The 21,020-nt window shown below is 39.2% G+C and overlaps 2 protein-coding genes across 2 annotated transcripts; one reads left to right on the top strand and one right to left on the bottom strand.

Moving 5' to 3' along the window:
• Positions 1 to 3,826: 3,826 nt before the first annotated feature.
• On the top strand, positions 3,827 to 5,466 carry LOC145802265 (uncharacterized). The gene is made up of 2 exons (XM_082894945.1): positions 3,827 to 4,377; positions 5,283 to 5,466. Exons 1-2 carry the CDS (start codon positions 3,827 to 3,829, stop codon positions 5,464 to 5,466), a joined length of 735 nt encoding a protein of 244 aa, XP_082751071.1.
• A 10,950-nt stretch (positions 5,467 to 16,416) lies between these two features.
• LOC114314224 (disease resistance protein RPP13-like) lies at positions 16,417 to 17,082 on the bottom strand. Its single transcript, XM_028260679.1, has one exon. It carries the CDS (start codon positions 17,080 to 17,082, stop codon positions 16,417 to 16,419), a length of 666 nt encoding a protein of 221 aa, XP_028116480.1.
• Positions 17,083 to 21,020: the final 3,938 nt, after the last annotated feature.

Below are 21,020 nucleotides of genomic sequence, written 5' to 3'. Positions count from 1 at the left end.
TGGCAAGAAAAAGGAGCGCTCACATCGGCTTTCACAGGATGTTGGGCAGCAGAGTCTGTAAGAGGTGAGTCACAGAAAATGCCGCAAACAAAAGGGACCTATGTCAAAGAACCTCAGTATATCTAGGGGAAGGGCTTCGCTTTGATATAATGAATAAAGAGAAGTCCAAGAGGACGCACAATGACACCAGAAGCAGCGCGCCCAAAAGGCTGAAATCTATTGATAGTCTATCTCCCGGCCGAATGAAGGAGGACTTGAGAGACTACCTCCAGAGAAAGCGGCACAATGTCAAGATCATATCTCCCCGTCAAGCTAAGGACGCCATTCTTAGTTGAGTTGGATGTGTTTGAGGCCCCAAAAAGGTTCCATATGCCGAGGTTCCAAATATACGATGGTAAGTCCGATCCGAACTTTCATGTTGGTTTATATTTGAATTCAATGGCTTTGTGGAGTGGGAACGAGAAGTTGTTGTGCAAGGTATTCCCCTCATCCTTCGGGAAGATAGCATCTGATTGGTTTCATAAGTCATCGAAAAGAACTGTAAAGATTTAGGAAGGCTTGGCCGAGATGTTTGTGGCCAGGTTTGTTACGAACAAGTTATAACCACTAAGGGTAGACTCCCTGCTAGCTTTGAACATTAGCGAGGGTGAGAGCCTCAGGGCTTACGCCAAGAGATATTACGAGGTGTTCAATCGAATTCCTAATTGTAACTAGGAGCTGGCAGTCGTGTCTCTTTAGGAACGGCTTGGATGACGAATGCCCTCTTCGGAAATCGCTAGCAAAAACTCTACCAAAAAGTATGGAGGAGCTCATGGCATGAATCGAGAAATATGCCAGGGCAGAAGAGGACACGTAAGGAACGAAGACGCCAAAGCAAGAGAAGAAAAACGGCTCGCCAAAGCCAGGTCGAGATAAATCTGGTGTAAACAGGCAGGAGACAGGGTTGAGGGCTGCACAGGCAGTCACCATTGTGTTAAGGATCCCGATCTACAAAGTTCTATAAAAGATCTGGAACCAATCGTATTACAGAGCGCCGGAGAAGATCCCTAGCGAGTTTATGGGAAGGAGCCTTGGGAAGCATTATGCTTACCATAATTAGGACGGGCACTTGACTTAGGGGTGCAGGGCTCTGAAGACGCACTTGGAGGATCTGGTCAGACAGAGTCACCTGAGAGGCCTAGTAGATAAGGCCAGGACTAAGGAAGAGCATCCAAGGCTTCCCCAAGCACTAGCAGTACCACCTCCACTACCGCCACAGCAGTAAGCAGATAGACCTCGGGTTATTAATGTGATTCACTCGAAGGTCAATGAGAATGATGTACGTAGGGAGACTTAGAGAGTGAGGCACCTACAGCATGTGTATCAAGTCTAGCAAAAGAAGCCTAGGACAAATAAGTACTGGGGACCAATGGTTTCTTTTATTAAGGCAGACCTGGAAATGGTGTAGCATCCACACAATGATGCCCTGGTGATAACACTGAAGATTGGAAAGTGCCAAGTGAGACACATACTGGTTGATCAAGGCAATTCTTGAGACATCATGTATGTTGGATATTACAAGGAGCTTGGCCTCACCCAGATGATCTGGAACAATCCAACAGCCCAATGGTTGAATTCAACAGAACGCTGACATGGCCTATAGGAGCCATGGATTTGGAGGTGCAAGCAGGCACCAAGAAGGTAAGCACGTAGTTTACAATAATTGACACCCCTCCCCTTACAATGTTATCTTAGGTAGACTGTGCTTGCATGCAATGAGGGTTGTTCCCTCAACATTGCAACAGCTGCTGTGATTCCCAACCGAACATAGGATTGAGGAGGTTAGAGGGGATCAGGTGTAGGCAAAAAATTGTTCCATGGTAACAATGAAGTCCACCCACAATGTGCGAGTAGAAAAGACACTAGAAATCGAAGACAAGGACATCGAGGTCCTAGATGATGTCGGCAAAGAACCAGCCGACAAGAGTAAGAAAGCTTTGAAGAACATTCTGGTCCAAGAAGATGATCGAGAGCGCTTCTTCCTTCTCAACTTAGGCTTAGCCAAGGAGGAGGAAATGGAGTTAGAGGTTTTCTTGCGAGCAAACATGGAAGTGTTTGCCTGGACGCCCTATGAGATGCCTGGCATCGACCCCGAGGTCACTTGTCATAGGCTCAATGTAAACAGGTTAGCTAAACCTGTCATCTAGCGGGCAAGAAGGCCGACATTAGTACATGTGGAAGCAGTTGAGGAGGAAGTAGACAAGGTGTTGGAAGCCAAGGCCATTCGGGAGGTGAACTACCTAACCTGGCTGTCCAACACAGTAGTTGTGAAAAAGAATAACGGTAAGTGAAAGGTCCGCGTGGACTTCACCAGCCTGAATAAGGCCTGCCCCAAGGACAATTTCCCACTGCTCAAAATTGATCAGTTAGTAGATGCCACTACAGGGCATGGAAGGATGAGTTTTTTGGACACATACAGATGTTACAACTAGATAGCAATGTATGCTCCGGATGAAGAGAAAATGACATTCATCACCCTAAAAGGACTCTGTTGTTACAGAGTGATGCATTTCGGGTTAAAGACTGCAGGAGCAACCTACCAGCGGTTAATGACCAAGATATTTAAGCATCTGATTGGGAAGACAGTAGAGGTCTACATTGATGACATAGTCGTGAAGACTAAAGAACCGAGGAACCATCTGGCCGACTTGAAGGCAGTCTTTGACATCCTAAGAAAATATCGGCTCCGACTCAATGTTTCAAAATGTGCATTTGGAATTTCCTGTGATACTTGGTCACAAGGAGGGGCATAGAAGCAAGCCCAAATCAGATCAAGGTTATCCTAGATTTGAAAAGCTTGACATCAGCCAAGAAGGTCCAAATTTTTAGTGGAAAGGAAGCAGCCTTGAATAGATTTATCAGTCGAAGTTCTTATAAATGCAAGCCATTTTTTCAATTGTTAAAGAAGGCCACAGATTTCTCGTGGACAGAAGAGTGCGAAGTCGCCTTGATCGACTTGAAAAGGTACCTGACAACAGTTCCAGTTCTGTCAAATCCAACACGTGGAGAAGAATTGGTCATATACTTGGCAGTTTCAAACCATGAAATAAGCATGGTGGTAATCCGAGAAAAGAAGGAAAAGCAAAAGGTAGTATACTATGTGAGTAAAACCCTAGCAAGTGCAAAATCCAGGTACTTGCCCCTGGGAAAGTTGACCCTAGCCCTAGTGATGGCTTCCAAAAAGTTGAATCGTTACTTCTAAGCCCACAAAATTGTGGTGTTGATTGCGCATCCCCTGAAGCCCTTGTTGCAGCATGGAGATCTGACAGGAAAAATAGCCAGATGGGCAGTGGTGTTGGGATAATACGACTTGGAGTTTAGACCTAGAACAGCAATCAAGGGCCAGGTGCTAGCCGACTTTGTAGCCGAGTTCACTCCTAGCGCAATCCCAATTCGGGCTTCGGTGAGCCGCAACTTAGGATGTCCAAGAGAGTAGGAAGAGACCGAGTTGGGACCAAAGGACCCCACTCCAGCAAAAGAAAAGAGGGTAGAGAAACCAAAATCCTATGACATCTACATCGGCGATTCCTTCCGCCTATTTGTTGATGGAAGTTCAAACCGTTATGGAGCAGGGGCAGGAGTGGTGTTGGTATCACCAGATGGGCGAATGATTGAGCAATCTATTCGTTTGGGATTCAAGGTCTCAAACAATGAAGTAGACTATGAGGTGCTGATTGTAGGACTGAAATTGGCAGTAGCCATGGAAGCTGATGAGGTGGTAGTCTTCTGTGACTCCCAGCTTATTGTGAATTAAGCAACAAGCGAGTATACAACCTAAGATGAAAGGATGATAGTCTATGTAAAAAAGGTTGTCAGGCTGCTAACACTGTTTGAGAATTATCAGCTACAGCAAGTTAGTCGAGATGATAATAGCCATGCTAATGCCTTGGCGAACCTGGCTAGCGCAATAAAGTCTGGGGAACCAAGGACAATCATGGTTGATTATCTAACAGGACCAAGTGTAGAGCCTCTGATAACAGAATACGAAGCAATATGCATGGAAATGGGTTCCAGCTGGATGGACGCCATAATTGTGTTCCTCAGAGAGGGCCGATTGCCAGACAATAGAAAAGAGGCACACAAAACCAGGTTGAAGTCTGCCAGGTTCTGCCTGTCAGCAGAAGACCATCTATACATAAGATACTTCACTGGACCTCTACTCCAGTGTATGCATCCCTCTCAGGTAGAGGACTTTTTATACGAGATCCATGAAGGAGTTTATGGAAGCCATGCAGGGGGCATGTCACTTGCCCATAGAGCCATCTCCCAGGGATATTGGTGGCTATATGTGCAAAAGGATGTGGAAGCCTATGTCAGGAAGTGTGAGAAGTGTCAAAGGTTTGCACCTTTGATACATCAGCCAACAACAGATCTGGCCGTTTTCCCAGTAGGGCATGGACCTAGTAGGACCACTACCCCAGGCAACTAGACAGAGAAAGTTCTTGCTAGTAGCCACTAGGGGTGTGCGCGGTGCGGGTCGGTGCGGTTTGAGAGAAAAATAGAAACCGTATGGCGGATGGCGGATTGATAAAAGTGTTACTAGAATTTGTCATTTTTCTTATCAAAAACCGGCGGTTCGGTTGGCAAATAATGGCAGATTTGCCTTGGCGGTTTGGGCGGATTGGCGATTTATAAAAAATATAATTCAAATTACAAAACTTAAATCAAAGAGTAAAAAAAAAGACGAGAGATACCGTGATGTTAAGCATCTTGCAAAGCTTTTTTCTGATGCAGCAAGTGCAGCAACAACATGATAATATCAACGACTATGCCATCAATTCATTACAAGCATCTGTGGAAGTTACAATGATCAAATACAATACATAAAATTAATATCATTCAGGGTTTACAATATATTGAAAATGTTTACTGTTGAAAAGTATTTAGATTGAAAAGTGAGCTGATGCAAGTTTGCAACATGGCCAGAAAAGAAAAAAAAAAAAAAAGATTGAAAAGTGAATTGGAATCCAACTTTATTTTGGATTACTGACATCTTGAATTCCCTCGAGCAGTAATGTAATACTATATTCTAAGGTATAGAACAACAAACAATCTTAAGTAAAAAAGAATTTTTAGAATCTTATAAAACATGATTTAATATCGGTGCGGGTCGGTGCGGTTTGGAAGAAAAATAGAAACCGGCAGATTGATAAAAGTGTCACTAGAATTTGTCATTTTTATTACAAAAAACCGGCGGTTCGATTGGCAAATAATAATGAATTTGTCTTGGCGGTGTGGTTCAGTGCGGTTTCGGCGGTTTCGGTGGTATTATGCACACCCCTAGTAGCCACATACTACTTTACAAAGTGGGTAGAGACTGAACCTCTTGCGAAGATTCGAGATATTGATGTGAAGAACTTCATCTGGAAGAACATAATAACCAGGTTCGGGATCCTAAGGGCCATTATAGCAGACAATGACACTTAGTTTGACAGTAAGCTGATTAAGAGCTTTTGTGCAAAATACAAGATAAAGAACTATTACTACACTCCTAGTTTCCTCTGGAGTAATGGTCAGGCAGAAGCATCCAACAAGACCATCTTGGATGGGATCAAGAGGAGGCTGGAAACAGCCAATGGCAAGTAGGTGGAGGAATTACCCAATATGCTATGGACATATCGGACTACGCTGAGAAGATTAACTAGGGAGTCCCCTTTTCCCATGGCATATGGCACTAAAGCAGTCATCCCACTGGAGGTCGGCATCCCTGGAATCAGAACCCAGGGAGTGGACAATGGGACCAATGAGGCATTCCTGGCTTGAGATCTAGACATGTTGGAAGAAAGAAGGGAGAGAGCAGTAATTCAGCTGGGGGCATACCAGCAGCAGCTTGCTAGGGCTTACAACAAGAAGGTCAACCCAAAGGAGTTCAAGGTTGGGGACATCGTCCTTAGAAAAGTCATCAGCTATAAGAAGGATCCCAGGGAGGGCAAACTTCGCCCAAACTGGGAAGGGCCTTACAGAATCCTCTCGGTTGCCAGCAATGGAGCATATCAGCTAGAAGACAGTGATGGCAAGGAGTTGCCAAGTCCCTAGAACACTTGCAATTTGAAGTTTTTCTATCATTAGTGTTTGTTTTTTAGAAATTTATGTGATTAGCCGAAGTTTTTATAAAACACTAGCTTGATTTTGTTTTCATATATTATTGTTGACACTTGTGCGATAGGACTGAAAAAGTCATATGACGATGTTCCCTTGGTGAACATGACGAGTAACTTAGACTTTCCATATGGTAGAGTTGAACTAAGTTTGCGATATTTCTGAATGAAACATGACGAATAACTTAGACTTGCCATATGGTAGAGTTGAACTAAGTTTGCGATGTTTCCAAATGAAACATGATGAACGGCTTAGACTTGCCATATGGTAGAGGTGAATTAACACTTGCCATATGGTAGAGTTAAGTTTGTGATGTTTCCAAATGAAACATGATGAATAACTAACACTTGTCATACGGTAGAGTTGAACTAAGTTTGATCTAGTCGAATTAACAGAGACACCGAGGTAGAAAACCTTAGCTAAGATTTGTTTGAATCAGACTTCGGCAAAAATCGGAGATGGATGCTTAATGTGAACTTAAGAGAAACTTAGGTTCACATTAGGGGGCAAGAAGTGGGAATGGAATAAAAGCATAACACTTGTGAAATTTTTTGAAATTTCAAGTTGAAGTTATGAATAACACTTGAGAAATTTTCTGTAGTGTCATCTGAGATCATCGATAGATGGAACTATCCGAAAGGCATTAAACCAAGATGGGAGTATTGCATTATACCCGAAGTATAATTGTCTGAGATACTCAGCCAAAGTGCTAGACTTGGAAGGGGGAAGCCTTGCCAGAGGACAACAAGTACAAGCAAAGAAACAACACTTGTGAAGATATTTTATATTTTTAAAAGTGTTGTTTGGCCGAGAAAAAGAGTAAAGGTTTTTATCCGAGGTGATACTTGTTCGAGGTATTCCAACCCTGAAGTGATTACATAATTAAGGTATACTTAGAAGAATTGCAATAATATTCTAAGTATGGAAACATACAAGGCATAAAAGCAAAGAAGTCAACATACACAAATGAAGAATACAACACTTAGAAAAAAAAAAGAAGTTTGCATTCAGAAGAAAGAACTTGTTCAGTTACAAAAGCCACCTCGGTTTGACAAGAAAGATAACATGTTCACTTACAAAGATGGCACTTTGGCCCAACAAAAGAGAAAAGTTCAAATTAAAGAAAAAATCCTAAGTACTGGAAACATTGGTGTTGATCTCGGATTGCTCAAACTCGGCTATTGGCATTGTGTCGGACTTGACTGGCAATACTGCCTCCTTCTCCGCCGCTATCTCGGCATCTATTTCAAGCAATGTTTGGTCCAAGCTCTTCTCGGCGGCCTAGACCTCAGCCTCAGAGGTTGTCTTTTTAGGAGAGGCTCTCTTAGAAACCTCGTCTTCCTCCTCATCCTGAGTCAAGTCCAAGACTTGATCATTCAGAGTGGCAGACATGGCCCCAGTAGCAGCTTGTGCCTCTTCATTAGCCTCTTCGTCAGCTTCCTCCTCATCAGCCTCGTCATCTGACTCTTTGGGGACAAGAGGGAAAGGAATGTTGAGTTGGCCGATGTCTCTGATAGGGGAATCCATGGGGATAGATAGTTTGTTGAGCACCGTCATCCAGCTGAGGTAGTAACCTCAGTTACAAGCCAGATTGACCTGCTCTTTGTATTGATCGCGAACCACGGCTTAGCCCTCTTCAAAGGCATTCTCATTGGCTGCCTTGACCTTGGCCTCCTTTGATTCAATGGCCTCTTTGAACTTTGCCTCAAACTCTACTACCCTGGCCTTGGCAACCTCAACATCGGCCTTGGCGGCTTCAGTAGTGGCCTCTACAGCTTTGGCTTTAGCCTCAGCTTTTTTTTAGCAGCCTTTGGCTTTATCCATCTGATGGCGGTTGCTGGCCTCAACTTGGTTAAGAGAAAGGAGGTTGGCTGCTTCATGAGTCTTTTTGTAGCACTCTGTGCTTCCTGTTATATTGGAATCATATTTGACTCTTTGATTACCTTGATTGAGAACCTTTTTAGTTGTTATTTGAGCCTTGGTTGAGGTGTTACCATTATGGTTGGGTGAGATTGAATTCGAAACTCCAAATTTGAATAATTGTTATTCAGTAGTTTTCACTCTTTCATCATTTTATCTCTCCATACTTTGAATCTTGATGTGAGGCTAGAACCATTGGAAAGCTTACTTTTGGGGCTTCAATTTGGACACAAGAACAACCCTAAACGGAGTCTAGACGAGAGAGTTATACCTGTTTGAATTTTGTGTTTCTGTGTTGGAAGCATGCTCACTCGAGCGAGATTTTCTCCGCTCAAGTGAACTGCGCGATTTTCAGAGATTCTGAGAGCTTCTTTTGTACGCTCTAGCTAAGCTTCCTTCGCTCAAGTGACCACGTCGCTAACAGACATTATAAAGTGGCTTTTTGGCCCTAAAACTCTATTTTTCTCCCTCTCTTCTCCTCCCATCCTCCAAACCCGAAACCCTAACTTTCCAAACTCTTGATTTCCCTTCTTTTTACCTAAGATTCACCCCAAATCTTTCAAGATGGTTGAAGAGCAAGCATAGATCAAGACTTCTACCGATTATTTTGTGATTTCATTGGAGTTTCAAGTTGGGTCTTCATCTTTAGCTTTGAATCTTGAGGTAGAGATTTCTTTGCTCCTTTTAAATACCTCCTCTCTGGATAGATATGCAGTATTTTGTATTGCATAAAAATCATATCCATTATGGATTTCCTTGAAAGTCATAAAAGGGGATCTAGGATTTGTTATTTGGGAATGAGATTATTAAATTGATTGTTGTTTGGGTTAATTGGGGAGTAATCTAGCATGTTTACGTTGAAAGAAGAAAAAACCCTAGTTTAATGTTTTGACTTAGTGAATTAAAAAAGGGTAAAGTTAAATAATGTTTGTAAATTATTATTATGGGTTGTGTAAATGTGTTAATAATTAAAAGGGAGAATTAACTATGGCATTGGAATTATTTTGGATTGAACATATTAAATTGAGTTGGGTTATGGCTTGATATCCATGGATTTAGTTTTGTGAAATGAAAAGAATGGATTGGGATAAAGAGTGGAGTATGTTAACTTGGAAAATAAGAGGATCGATTTTTGAAAAGAAAGAACGAAATCATATGTGAATTTCAGAAATGAACTTGAGGTTGGACTATGAATATTTTATTTTACTATTGTTGTTGTTGGATTTAAAATCTCATGAGAGTTGAATTATTATAATGCGTGTGTTGAATACATACATTTAGAGGTTTTGTCCTTGGTCATCGGTGGAGGATGACATTGTTTTGTTGAATAGTTTATCTGTATGCATTACACTTGTGCTGATTGTACTTTGTCATGTTGTGATGATTGGTAACGCATACTGCGCTGAGAATAATAGGTACCATTACCTTCCAGCTAGCGCCTAGAGAATTGGTTGCGCTTAGAATGAGAGCTACCAGTACCTTCTAGCTAGCGCCTGGAGAACTTGGCAGAGGTATCATTACCTTCCAACTAGTGTCTGGTAAATTGACATTTCATTGTGAAAAGGTATATCCTTGGCTTACCGTGCTTAAGGCAGGTACAACAGAACTTATTTATCATTATTGTCTCAGTGTATCTGGGTATGTTATGGGTTATGATGGTTATGGTTCTAGAAGGCCGAGTTGCCTCATTTGTTGAGTATATAGTTGTTGGTTGCTTGTTGTTTCCTTTTGTACTAAAGTTATACATGTATAGTTATGAATGTGTTGGAAATGGACATAAGTACTGTATTGAGATTGTGAATAATGTGAAGGACATCGAATACTTGTGAACATATTTTGAAAAGGCAAATCAGGTGTAAGTCTGGAAAGTAGGAGAAAACACAATGAGCTTGGTGAAATTGTTTTCAGGAATTTGTTATTGTCATATGAATTTTAGAAAAGATAACAAGAAGAAAGAAAAATGAATTGCTTACGTTATTGAATGAACTGAATGATTTTGAGAAAAGTTCTTATATATGTATATTTCTGTATAAACTGTCACATTATTTATATAGAATGAGACTAAGCATTCATGGTCATAGCTATCTGTAAATTGTTATTGTTTGGGATCATGTTGAGATCCCTACTGGACTTTATGTTCATCCCACGTTGCTAATCCTTTTTCAGGTGAACGTCGAGAAGTATTTCAAGGTCATGGATCTTCTTTATTTGTTGGCCACGGGGCCTTTTATTTGTGGGTGGAATGCCATTGATGTAAAAGGGTTAAACCCTTTATCTTCATTTAGAAGATGTAAGCCTACGAGCAATTTATTTAATTATAACTCCTGTTGCATGCATATTGTATTCGGATGAGAAAATCTTTATTCACGTGTTCTTGTAAATATAAAGAGTTTCCGTATGTTATCTCTAAAATTGAATCTATAATAATGGTTTGGTAATTGAATCCGAGTAATAAAAAGCGGGGCGTTACACTTTTTTACCAACTCCTTCCTCATCATCTCGGTCTTAACTACATACGAATGTGCATGCTGGATGGCCTGCAAGGAATGAGATAGATTAGTAAAATTTGGCTAAGTGTTGGAAAACTTCAAAAGGTAAAATAGGAAACTTACCAAGATGGAGTGCTATATCATAAAGCAGAAGTTCTCATACTCATGGAGGTCAGCCATATGATTCATATCAACTGGAAGGAGGACGATCGTTGACAGAGCGGCGCCGACCTCCACGTCCTCGATCATGTTGTCGCCAGTTGTCAATGGTCGGTCCCCTACCATGACCTCAGGCGCCCAGGTCTGATTGCAAGGGAAGCTGTTACTACCCTCTAGGCGTTCGGACCTCGGCTTCTTCGATGGTGGGGCATCAAGTTTTACGGCCTTGACTAGCCTCTTTTCAGTGGCAGTTGAGCTCTTCTCGATCTCAGCTAACTTAAAGATCGGCACAGTGTCCTCATATTCAACTTGAATTGCTGAGGCCTTTGCCTTCGCCCTCTTCACCTTTTTGGCTTTGGGCTTGGGTTGGGATTGAGAATGTGAGGAGTGAACAGTCACAACCCAGGGAGGTCGGCACGAAGATCTTCGGCAATGGCTGGTTTGTAGCCCATCTCATCGGCGGTTATAGCAAGGCTGACTTTGGTACTGAAATGGATTGCAGGAAGGGCTATAGAAGGATTGGTTGGATCATAAGCCGATGCCTCTGAATCTCAGCGTTTGCAGCTCTGAGTCTTGCCTACCAGTGTGTTCGGAGGAGCTCTGCGTCGGTGTCGGCGTTGGCGCTGAGATGGTGGAATAAGTTGGGGGCCAGAGGTGGATGACTGCTCTACTGGATCTGAAGATGAGGCCTGATCTGGCCTTGGTGATGAAGTGACTGGTGGAGTTGTGGTAGATGGAGAGGTCTTGCTTCGGCAAGGAACATCGGGCAGAGCAGACTTGTAGGTCGGGATATAATTGAGAAGCAGCGGGCTTTATGCTTCTCAATTGGAAAACCCAAGAGCCTTTTCAAATTTGGGCTTGGGAAGGTGCTCTGGCGGAAGTCCTTTGATGGTTGGGAAAGAACTGCAAAAAGCGCCAAGTAAACATTAGTACATATAGATAAGTTGACAAGTTTTAACAGAGATAGAGTTATGGGATGACTCAATTCTTACCCTCATCCTCTCTAAACACTGCTCGGTGCAGAGGAAAGAGATGAAGATCGTTATCAGGAGCAAATTCCAGTTGCCCGAGACAATCGAGTAGTCATCTCCAGCGCCCTTGTTGGAGTCAGGAAGGTCGGCTATGAGTTTGTAGGCGGTGGACCTAGGCTTGAGGTAATATGTGTAACCTTTGTCAAACTTAAGGCCGGACATTGTGTAACAGAATTGGATGTTGGCTAGTTTAATCCTAGCTTTTTCTAGGCGTGCTAGTTCGATTATACCATTGATAACCCTACATGAGTTAATGGCTAGGTGCATGGGGTTAAGTTTGTAGTAGTGAAGGACTTCCCTAAATAGGATGTCTAGAGGGAATTGGAGTCCACACCCAATGAAGGCAACCACGGGAAATGGCATGGAGTCTCTATCAGGCATGATAGAGTCCTTCTCTCCAAGCCAACCAGAGTTGAAGGTCGGCTGGAATGGAAAACTCCTGGTGGAAGAAACGGTTGAAAAGACTGTGCGTGACCGCTCACACGCAGTCAGAACTCTTGAAATTCTTGAATTAGCGAGGCCATAACCTCGGCTAAAGGAGTGATCTCAGCTGAAATGCTTAAAAAACATGATTCTTGGTTCTTGATCCTTGATAAAGTGGTCAGTTAAATCCTGGTCACCTAAAACCGACAAGTCATGATCTCAGTCGAAGAGAAGAGTGTATTTTAGCTGACATGCTATATTGACAAACGGTGTAGGTTCCATCACCTCAGGTTGTCGAGGTAATAAAACCTAGGCGCAGTTATGGGGAAGTATTTTGCGAATGATAGCACGTGGCAAAGGTGATGCCAAAGTGTCAACCGAGGTTCCACATGGCCTGGTCATGTTGCCGAGATGATCTCGGCTAGGCCGAGGTTATCTGCGAAGATATCGGAATCCAAGATAAGCAGATAAGGGACAAAAGTCCTAGAACAGAGGAGGATCTCAGTTTGGATAAAGATAAGGCTCAAGAAGAGTTTATCTGTACCTAGATGAGGGTCCAAGATGAGCATTGAGCCTGAGTCCACTAAAGCGGGGCTTCTAAAGGGATTAGGTCACTGCTGGATATAAAAGCAAGGCACCGTCGTGGGTCTAAGGTAAGTTCTTTTCTAGTGAGTTTTGAGTACTTTTTGCTATCTTTGAGGGATATTGATTACTGACTTGATCGTCAGAGTGCCCCCAGGTGGACAAACCACCGTCGGATTTTCATCTTCTTGTGCAGGTTGTTGGGCTTAATCTATTCTATCGGTGCTCTCCAACTAAGCTCCTCCTTTTGGTTGTATGGTCGAAAATCTACACCCACACATATTAAACTTAAGATTTATATATTGATGATGATAGGTATTGATGTTCCTCTACAAATATCAAACCATAAAATATATATGGTGAATCGTAAGATGCAGAAAACATCAAAAAACCAAATATATATATAAGATACGTCTCCTTTATTTGATGGGGGTTGAATCTAAAATGAGAAAAGAATGTGATAGAGAAAAGAAAAGATTAATCATAACTATGAAAAATACCTTTAGAAATGTCCCACCAAGATTTCCTAATCAGCACATCCAACCAATTGTTTCCAACGCTCTCTTGATCTTTCTTAATTTTCCTGACAAATTCGTAAACAGAGGAATGGCAAATGGCTACCTCAATCATCTTTAAAATGAGTATATCCCCCAAACTATATAGTATTTCCTTGAGATTTGTACATGATTCCAACGATAAATGTTGATGGCTTGGAAAGTGACTAGAGCAGGTGACCCATTACTCAACCCCAAGGTTCTTCAGTTTCAAGAATTTGAGTCGAGGAAACCCCTACATCAGTTGTTGCCGATTGATGTCCCCAGCCAGTATTATTCTCTAATTTGAGAAGCTCTTGGTTGGGTAACAACATCCCAAGGATCGACATCTCCTCCCACTTTATCCCTGTATATTTCAAGGTTAGCCTTTTAATATGTGAAGGAAACGTGACCTCTCCGAGAGCAGTTCGGTATCTTGGGAAAATTTTGTTGTGTGTCTTCAAAGTCTCAAGGTTTCTTAAAAATTCTAGATTAGGAAACATCAAATTCCCCGAATTTGATAGAAAATTTCCATAGAATCCTAGCTTTGTAAGATAAGGAGTCCTTGCCAATATATCCTAAACTGGTCCACAAAGGTTGAAGTTTGCAATGATTTGTAGGTTTTCTAATACAGGGGGATGGTTGTGATCCATTACTGATTCTTCTGAACATAAAGAAATGGAAAATTTTGCTCCTCCTTTAACATAAAGATGCCTCAAGCTTGAAATCTTCCAAATATTATGTGGCAGAATAATCTCAGGCCAATGTGTAAAAATAACGAGTGTTTCTAGGTTTGAGAGATTGGATATTGGTGGCGGTAATTCATAGCAACCTTTCGAATTAATTGCCAAATACCTCAAATTGACAAGTTGTGTTATTTTGCTTGAAAAGAAGGCATCCTTGTACTCTAAGTCCAACACTCTAAGAAGTTTGAAGGCCCAACAAATAAACGAGCACACATCACGAAACTGATTGTTAAAAAAATCAATCAGCTTGCTTGATTTCATTTTTTCAAAAATAGTTTTCAGAAAATTCTGCTTTCTTATTTGCCGTATTTTTTTGTTTTTACTGAATTTTTTTAATATTTTAAGCAATTTTTTTTTTTTTACTTTTTAGACATATCTTACATAAATATACTAAAAAGTAAAAAAATTGTGAAAAAAACCTTTTAAAAATTCACTAAATACCAAAAATAAAAAAAAAATACGAAAATTCAGTACATTTTTTGTGTTTTTATGTATTTATTAATTTTTTAAAAATATTTTTTCACAATTTTTTTACTTTTTAGATACATTTAAGTAAGGTGCCTCTAAAAAAATAAAATAAAAAAATGTTTAAAATTTTAAAAATATTCACTAAAAACAAAAAAACACGAAAACCAAAAAATTCAATTTTGAAAAAACTTAATTCATAAAACTCAAACAAAACACACTGAATTTCTTCCTCTGAATTTTTTTCAAAACACAAGAATGATTGAACAACTGCTGGGGAATAAGACTCAAATGTAACATAATCACATTTTTCTAAAAAGCCATAGCGGACGCACAAGTTACATTGGTCATTCAAAAAGTCAAAACGGATGCAAAGGTGACATTGCTTTTTTAAAAAGTCAGAAGGGATGCATAGGCGACATTGGTTATTTGTTTTGTAATTACTCGAAGAAGAAGGATAAGCATCTTTGTAATTGTGAATCCACTGTAGAAAATTAACTTCCCTGGCTTTCTTCAAGCATAAATCCTGCAAAAGATCACATATGGCACGCTTTAATTTGACCATCAAACCTTTTTCGAGCAACAATTACTAGATTTCTCTAAATTAGATCCATTAAGTAATCCTCTGCTACTTCCTCCAAGCTTCTCTGCCCAATGTTTTCTACAAATTCCTCAGCTACCCATAACCAAATTAAGGCTAAGCAGGGCGGCCCTGACTTATTAGGGGCCTAAGGCGAATTTTTTAAATTGTGCCCTTCATATATCATTATCTAAAAAAAAAAAAAAAATTGTTTAGATAAAAGGATAAAAATTTATTTCTATTGCATTACAATTTAACAAAATTTAGATAACAAATATATATATATATATATAATAGTTGAATTTCAATTAGTTGAATTCAATATTTATTTTTTAGCTTACCAATGCTATAAGAACTAAAATTAATTGGGAGTAAGGATGCGAATTTTTTACACAACTCAAGCAATATATAAAATTAGCAAGTTAAGGTTGACTATTTTTCAACATGAATCCAAGTATAACATGACTCAATAATATGAATTATTAGTTATATATTTTAATGTTCACTAATGCTGTGTTTGGTGGAGGATTTAGGGAGGGATTTGGAAAGGGAAAGGGAAAAGGTGTGTGAAACTAGGTGAAATGTAAGTATATTTTATTCACATTTCACCTAACTTTTTTCTTTCCCTTTCCAATTCCCTCCTCAAATCCCCCAACCAAACACAGCGAAGGAAGCCATGATAATTTTTTAATCTTTTATTTAATTCCGTCTAACTGAATAAAAAAAAAGTATGTAAAATAATAATTAAGGCTAATATCTTTTTTTCATTTAAGATATATATATATATTTTTTTGTTACCTATTTTAAAGTCAATCTAGTAAAAAAATATAGTAATAAGGTACAATTTTTTTAATTAGAAAAATGCAATTGAATTAAAATCAAACATTCTATGAATAATTTCATTTAGTAGAAATAAATTTTTATAAAATTCAACTTATGGGAAAAATTTTAATCTCTCCATACACTTCTAAGTTAATTTTAACTAAAAGCGAAAGTTTTCACATTAAATATCAATCGGACACAAATCAAAATAATACCATACGATAACATGATAATAAATGAATTGAGCTAGTATTGAAGTAATTATGAAATAACACAATATGATACACTCCCTTAATTGGGAGCCCTAAATTTTATTCAAAATTGGGGGCCCGAGGCGACCGCCTTAGTCGCCTCACCCCAGGGCCGGCCCTACACCCAAATTTCTTGGTTTTCTGGAAATGCTGCTAAATAAAGAAAGCACGGTTTCAAGTGACAAGGCAAGTGATTGTAACTCAGTCCTAGCGTGTGCAAGTATTGGTTTCGATCACTAACAATGCATGAACTAACACTTTGGGCAACTTGTTTCCCCTACTCTTCTGTCTTCTTATTCTTTGCAAGAAGTCCTGCTATAACAATAATTGCAAGTGGAAGCCCTTGACATTTGTTCATTATTTGCTTTCCAGTTTCAATCAGTTTTGGAGGGCAACTTTCATCGGGAAACACCTTTCGTTGAAATAATTCCCAACTTTCTTCTTCAGTTAGAAAACGTAGACAATGAGTATGGCTATCAGGTGACGCATGCATGGGTCGACTAGTAAACATAATCCTACTTCCATTTTTTTCATTTGGTAAATACATTTTAAGATCGACCCAGACACCAATATCCCATATATCATCAATGACGATGAGATATCTTTTTCCCTTCAATTTTTTATACAACATTTCGCCTAACATTTCATTGCTCATGTTTTTATCTTCATCAGTAAGGACATTAAAATGCAAAATGTCCAACAACATTTCTCTTTTTTTGGGTACTTGAGAAACGTAGGTCCATGCATGAATATGAAAGTGGTGAATGATATAAGGATCATTGTACAGTTTTTTGTCTAAAATTGTCTTACCAAGTCCAGGCATCCCAACAATTGACACAAAGTCTAGATGTTTATTCCCTCCAGCAAGTTGCTCTTTTATAGCCAATGCCTTGCTGTCAAAGCCCACTATAATTTCTACCTCGACCAGGGCTTTATTTTCCATAGATGATGCCTCTCATTTGCAATCAAACTGTTCTCTCACTGTGTATTAGTTGCTTCAGTTTCTTCAAGACAGAATCCATAGCAAAATTGGTGACAGAGAATCTTGAAATGGGCCGATGGTGTCTATCCAGATAAAGAAAAAAAAGAAGGCAGATCTTTCAGAGTGAAGAAGCAGGAGCAGCTGGCTTCTTAATTTTGGGTCCAAAAGGAAACATTGAAAGTAGAATTGTGAAGCCAAAAGTAAAGAGAAAACAAAAGCGCTTTGCTTCTACTATGCTGAGAAACTCAGACCTTGAAAACTAAAAGCAGCAGAATGAAACCACCTTCTAATCAACCTGACTTTGGAGTGATCTATTCGGCCGTAAGAATCAATTTTTGCTATTTTCGTAAATTTTAAACTGTGCCATGTCATTGAAAGAGAAATTATAGGGTTATTTAGATTAATAGTCTGTGTATTTTATTTCTTGTTTCATTTAATATCTAAACTTTCTATTGACTCAATTTTGATTCTTAATTTTAGAATTTGTATTAATTTGGTCAAATTGACAAAGTCATTAGAGTTTTTATACTAAAAATGATCATCAAGTTGGATGATGTTAACTAATTGAATTGATCAAGTTTACAATTTTGTCCCTAAAAACATGACACCTACCGCTCATGTGCGCAATTTTATAAAATAATGCCAACAATTGCAATCAATTGGACCAAATTAAGATAAAATAAAAAATTCATAGTCAAAATACATCCAATTGAAATTAGAGAAACCAAAATGATACAAAAACTAAAATATAGTGACTATTGATATAATTTGCATGCAATTATAATATAAATTTGTTCATGATGCCAACCTCTACCATATGCCCGACTTTGGAGTTAACTGGGCTATATAATTGACATATTTGTCGTAATCTATTGGGAATATTTTTTATTTTATTTCTGAAAATCACTATCAATGTTTGGCTCCATTTGGATCGTGAGATGAGAAAATAAAATAAATTATCGGAGTATCTCACCTAAGTTAAAAAATAAATAAAGAGCATTGCCATTCAAATCCAAAAATTAAATCCACCTTTTAAACCCAATGATGTGCTAACAAATTAGAATATATAAAGCAACTCTCTCTTTCCTATCTTCTCTAATTATCAACCAATTATATCACTTACACATTATTGGGTCTAGAAGGTGGGCTTGTATATCATTTTTCATGAATAAATGGTTATGTTTTCTCACATTCTTGTTTGGATAGATAACGATTAAAAGATGATACATGTGTGGTTTTATTGTATTTGTTTTGTATTTATAGGGATAGTTTGGGTATTATAATCTTTTTGTAAAGAGGGTGGCTCTAAATGCACCCCAATATTTTGGGAAATTCCATTTCCAATCACTAATTCCTCTCACTCCACACACTTCATGAAATTTTTTTAATTACATTTTTATCCTAAAATAAAAATACCAAAATACACTTTATCTTCCACATCCAAGAGCCTAATTTCCGAACCACCCAAAAACTTCTAACCCTAACTAGTCGCCGCACCACCTCTGGCCTCCTCCCTTGACCACCTCAACCATTCTCCGTTATCTCTGTCACCTCGCGATGGCCCATCTCTATAGCCCCTACCGTTGCGATCGCGCCTTCCATCACCAACACCATCTTTAGCGTTACCCCGACACACTCTATCTTCTTCTTCTTCTTCTTCTTCTTCTTCTTCTTCTTCTTCTTCGTCATCGTCGTCATTGTCGCGTCTCTCTCATTATTTTCTTCTCTCTCTCGCGCCTCTCTCTCTCTCTCGCGCTCTCTCTCTCTCTCTCTCTCTCTCTCTCTCTCTCTTCTTCTACAACTCGATGAAGAATAATGTCGGCTAGAGAGGAAGAACGGCGCAAACCCTAGATATAGGATTTTTAGAGAAGAAAATAAGACAAAGAAGAAGGAGATATGATGGAAGGTTACAGCAGCGATGGCGGGGAGGTGGTGGCGTCGGTAGTGAAAGGACGAAAGAGGTAGAAAAGGATTTAGGAGTGAGGTAGGTAGAGTGAGGAGGAGATTCATCAAAGGAGGAGGACGAGGTGACAGTGATGGGCTACGACGGCGAGCGGCGATGGCTAGGATGAAGGTGGTGACAGTGGCTAGTTAGGGTTAGAGACTAGGGATAGTTTTGGAAGGATGAAGAAGACGACATTTCTGATATAATGAGTTGTGTACTGAGTAAAATATTTTTTTTCAAATTCATTAAGTGTGTGAACTGAGATATGATGTGCATAGAGATAAAAGAGTGTGGAAATAGAATTTCTCCAATATTTTGATTGAACACCCCATTTTTCTAATTTTTTTTAATACAATTTTGCTCCCTAGCCAAATGACCACAATGGCCAAAACCCTAACCCTAACCAATCACATTGCTCCCGCTAGCAACCCAACTTCGGCAACCCCTTCTCCACTTCTCTCATCAGGCCCCACCCTCATCATCGTTGCTGTCACTGCCATCAACGACAACCCGTCACCTTAGTTGCACGAAGCGGGAGCGGGGGCGGGGGCGGGAGCGGGAGCGGGAGCGGGGGAACGTGGCCATTTAGAGGAGTCGTAAATTAGGAGCGTTTATGCATTATTTTTATTAATTATATTTTATTTATTGTAATGAATAATAAATTATGTTAAAATAAATAATAAATAAAAATTAGATGTTTTATTTTATAAATTTTTGAAATTTTTTTTATTATATATGATTTAAATAGATTTCTTTTAAACAATTAGATAATTTATTATATGTTAAAAAGTTAAGAAATAATTGTTAAAAAAATAAATAATAAATAAAAATTATATTATATATAATAAAATAAATAATTTTTTATTTTACAAATAAAAATTATATTATTTATGATAAATTATATTATAATTTATAATTTATAATTTATATATTATATTATATTATAATTTATAATTTATAAATTATATTTTATATATATATATTATATATGATAAATTATATTATATAAAATAATGAAATCGAAGAGGGAAAGAAAGAGAGAGAGACAGAGAGAACAGAGACGAAGAAAGAGAGAGGGAGAAGAAGAGACGCAACATAGATCGAGAGAGGGAGAAGCAGAGACGCAACAGAGACGAAGAGGAGATCGAGGGTGAGAGAAGCGAGAGAGAGAGAGAGAGAGAGAGAGAGAGAGAGAGAGAGACGAAGACCTAGGGCTTCGAAGAGAGGGACGAAGACTACGGCTTCGACGGGGAAGTCAAACGGCGAGATCGAAGTCGTCGAACGGAGGATCGAAGCCAGCGACCAGGTACTCTCTTTGCCCTCTCAATAGTGCTCCCTTCCCGCATCAGATTCGCGTTTCCCTCTCCTCAGATTCGCGATTCTGATGCGATCCTTCCTCAGAAGCGCAAAATCGCGCTTTTTCCTCGGAGTCGTCGCTATCTGAGACGATTCCTGCTACTAAGCCCCTCACCCTCCTTTGTAACTTCACCACCTCCAACCATCCTCTACAACTTCATCATCATCATAATCATCATCTTCTTCTTCTTCACTACATATACAAAGTTTCGAACTTGAGACCATAGAGAGATGACACCTAGGCACCAGGCCAACACCAACCCCTTGGGGTTCACTGATTCTTCTTATGGCCTCAAAAGTTAACTATGTTAGAATATTTTCAATCTTTCGCTTTTTCTTTCATAAAAAAATTGATAAAAACATGTTAAAAAATTTTGTCCAATCATTTCATCAAATCAAGTAAGAGTTTATTTATTTATTTATTTATTTATTTTTATCAAATTAATAAGTCATCAAATTCTTCACTAAATTTGAATTAGATGAAAAATTAAAAAGATAAAAGCATTAAAAGATGAATTCATTAAACACCTTGTAGCCAACAACCACTACCCTCATCACACCTCCACTGCCACCCCATTCTCCCCACTCAATCCACAAA

Source organism: Camellia sinensis, chromosome 11, assembly GCF_055761805.1.
Source record: "Camellia sinensis isolate YWXY chromosome 11, ASM5576180v1, whole genome shotgun sequence".
Lineage (NCBI taxonomy): Eukaryota > Viridiplantae > Streptophyta > Magnoliopsida > Ericales > Theaceae > Camellia > Camellia sinensis.
Note: the sequence above shows the minus strand (reverse complement) of the source record. Positions and strands in the feature narration are given on the sequence as shown.

What these genes read in the sequence shown, in the direction of transcription:
- LOC145802265 (XM_082894945.1), top strand. Translation starts at nt 3,827, where the DNA reads ATGATAGTCTATGTAAAAAAGGTTGTCAGGCTGCTAACACTGTTTGAG. An exon ending in AAGTGTGAGAAGTGTCAAAG is followed by an intron (nt 4,378 to 5,282) that starts GTTTGCACCTTT and finishes GGTGTGGTTCAG; the next exon opens with TGCGGTTTCGGCGGTTTCGG.
- LOC114314224 (XM_028260679.1), bottom strand. Translation starts at nt 17,082, where the DNA reads ATGGAAAATAAAGCCCTGGTCGAGGTAGAAATTATAGTGGGCTTTGAC.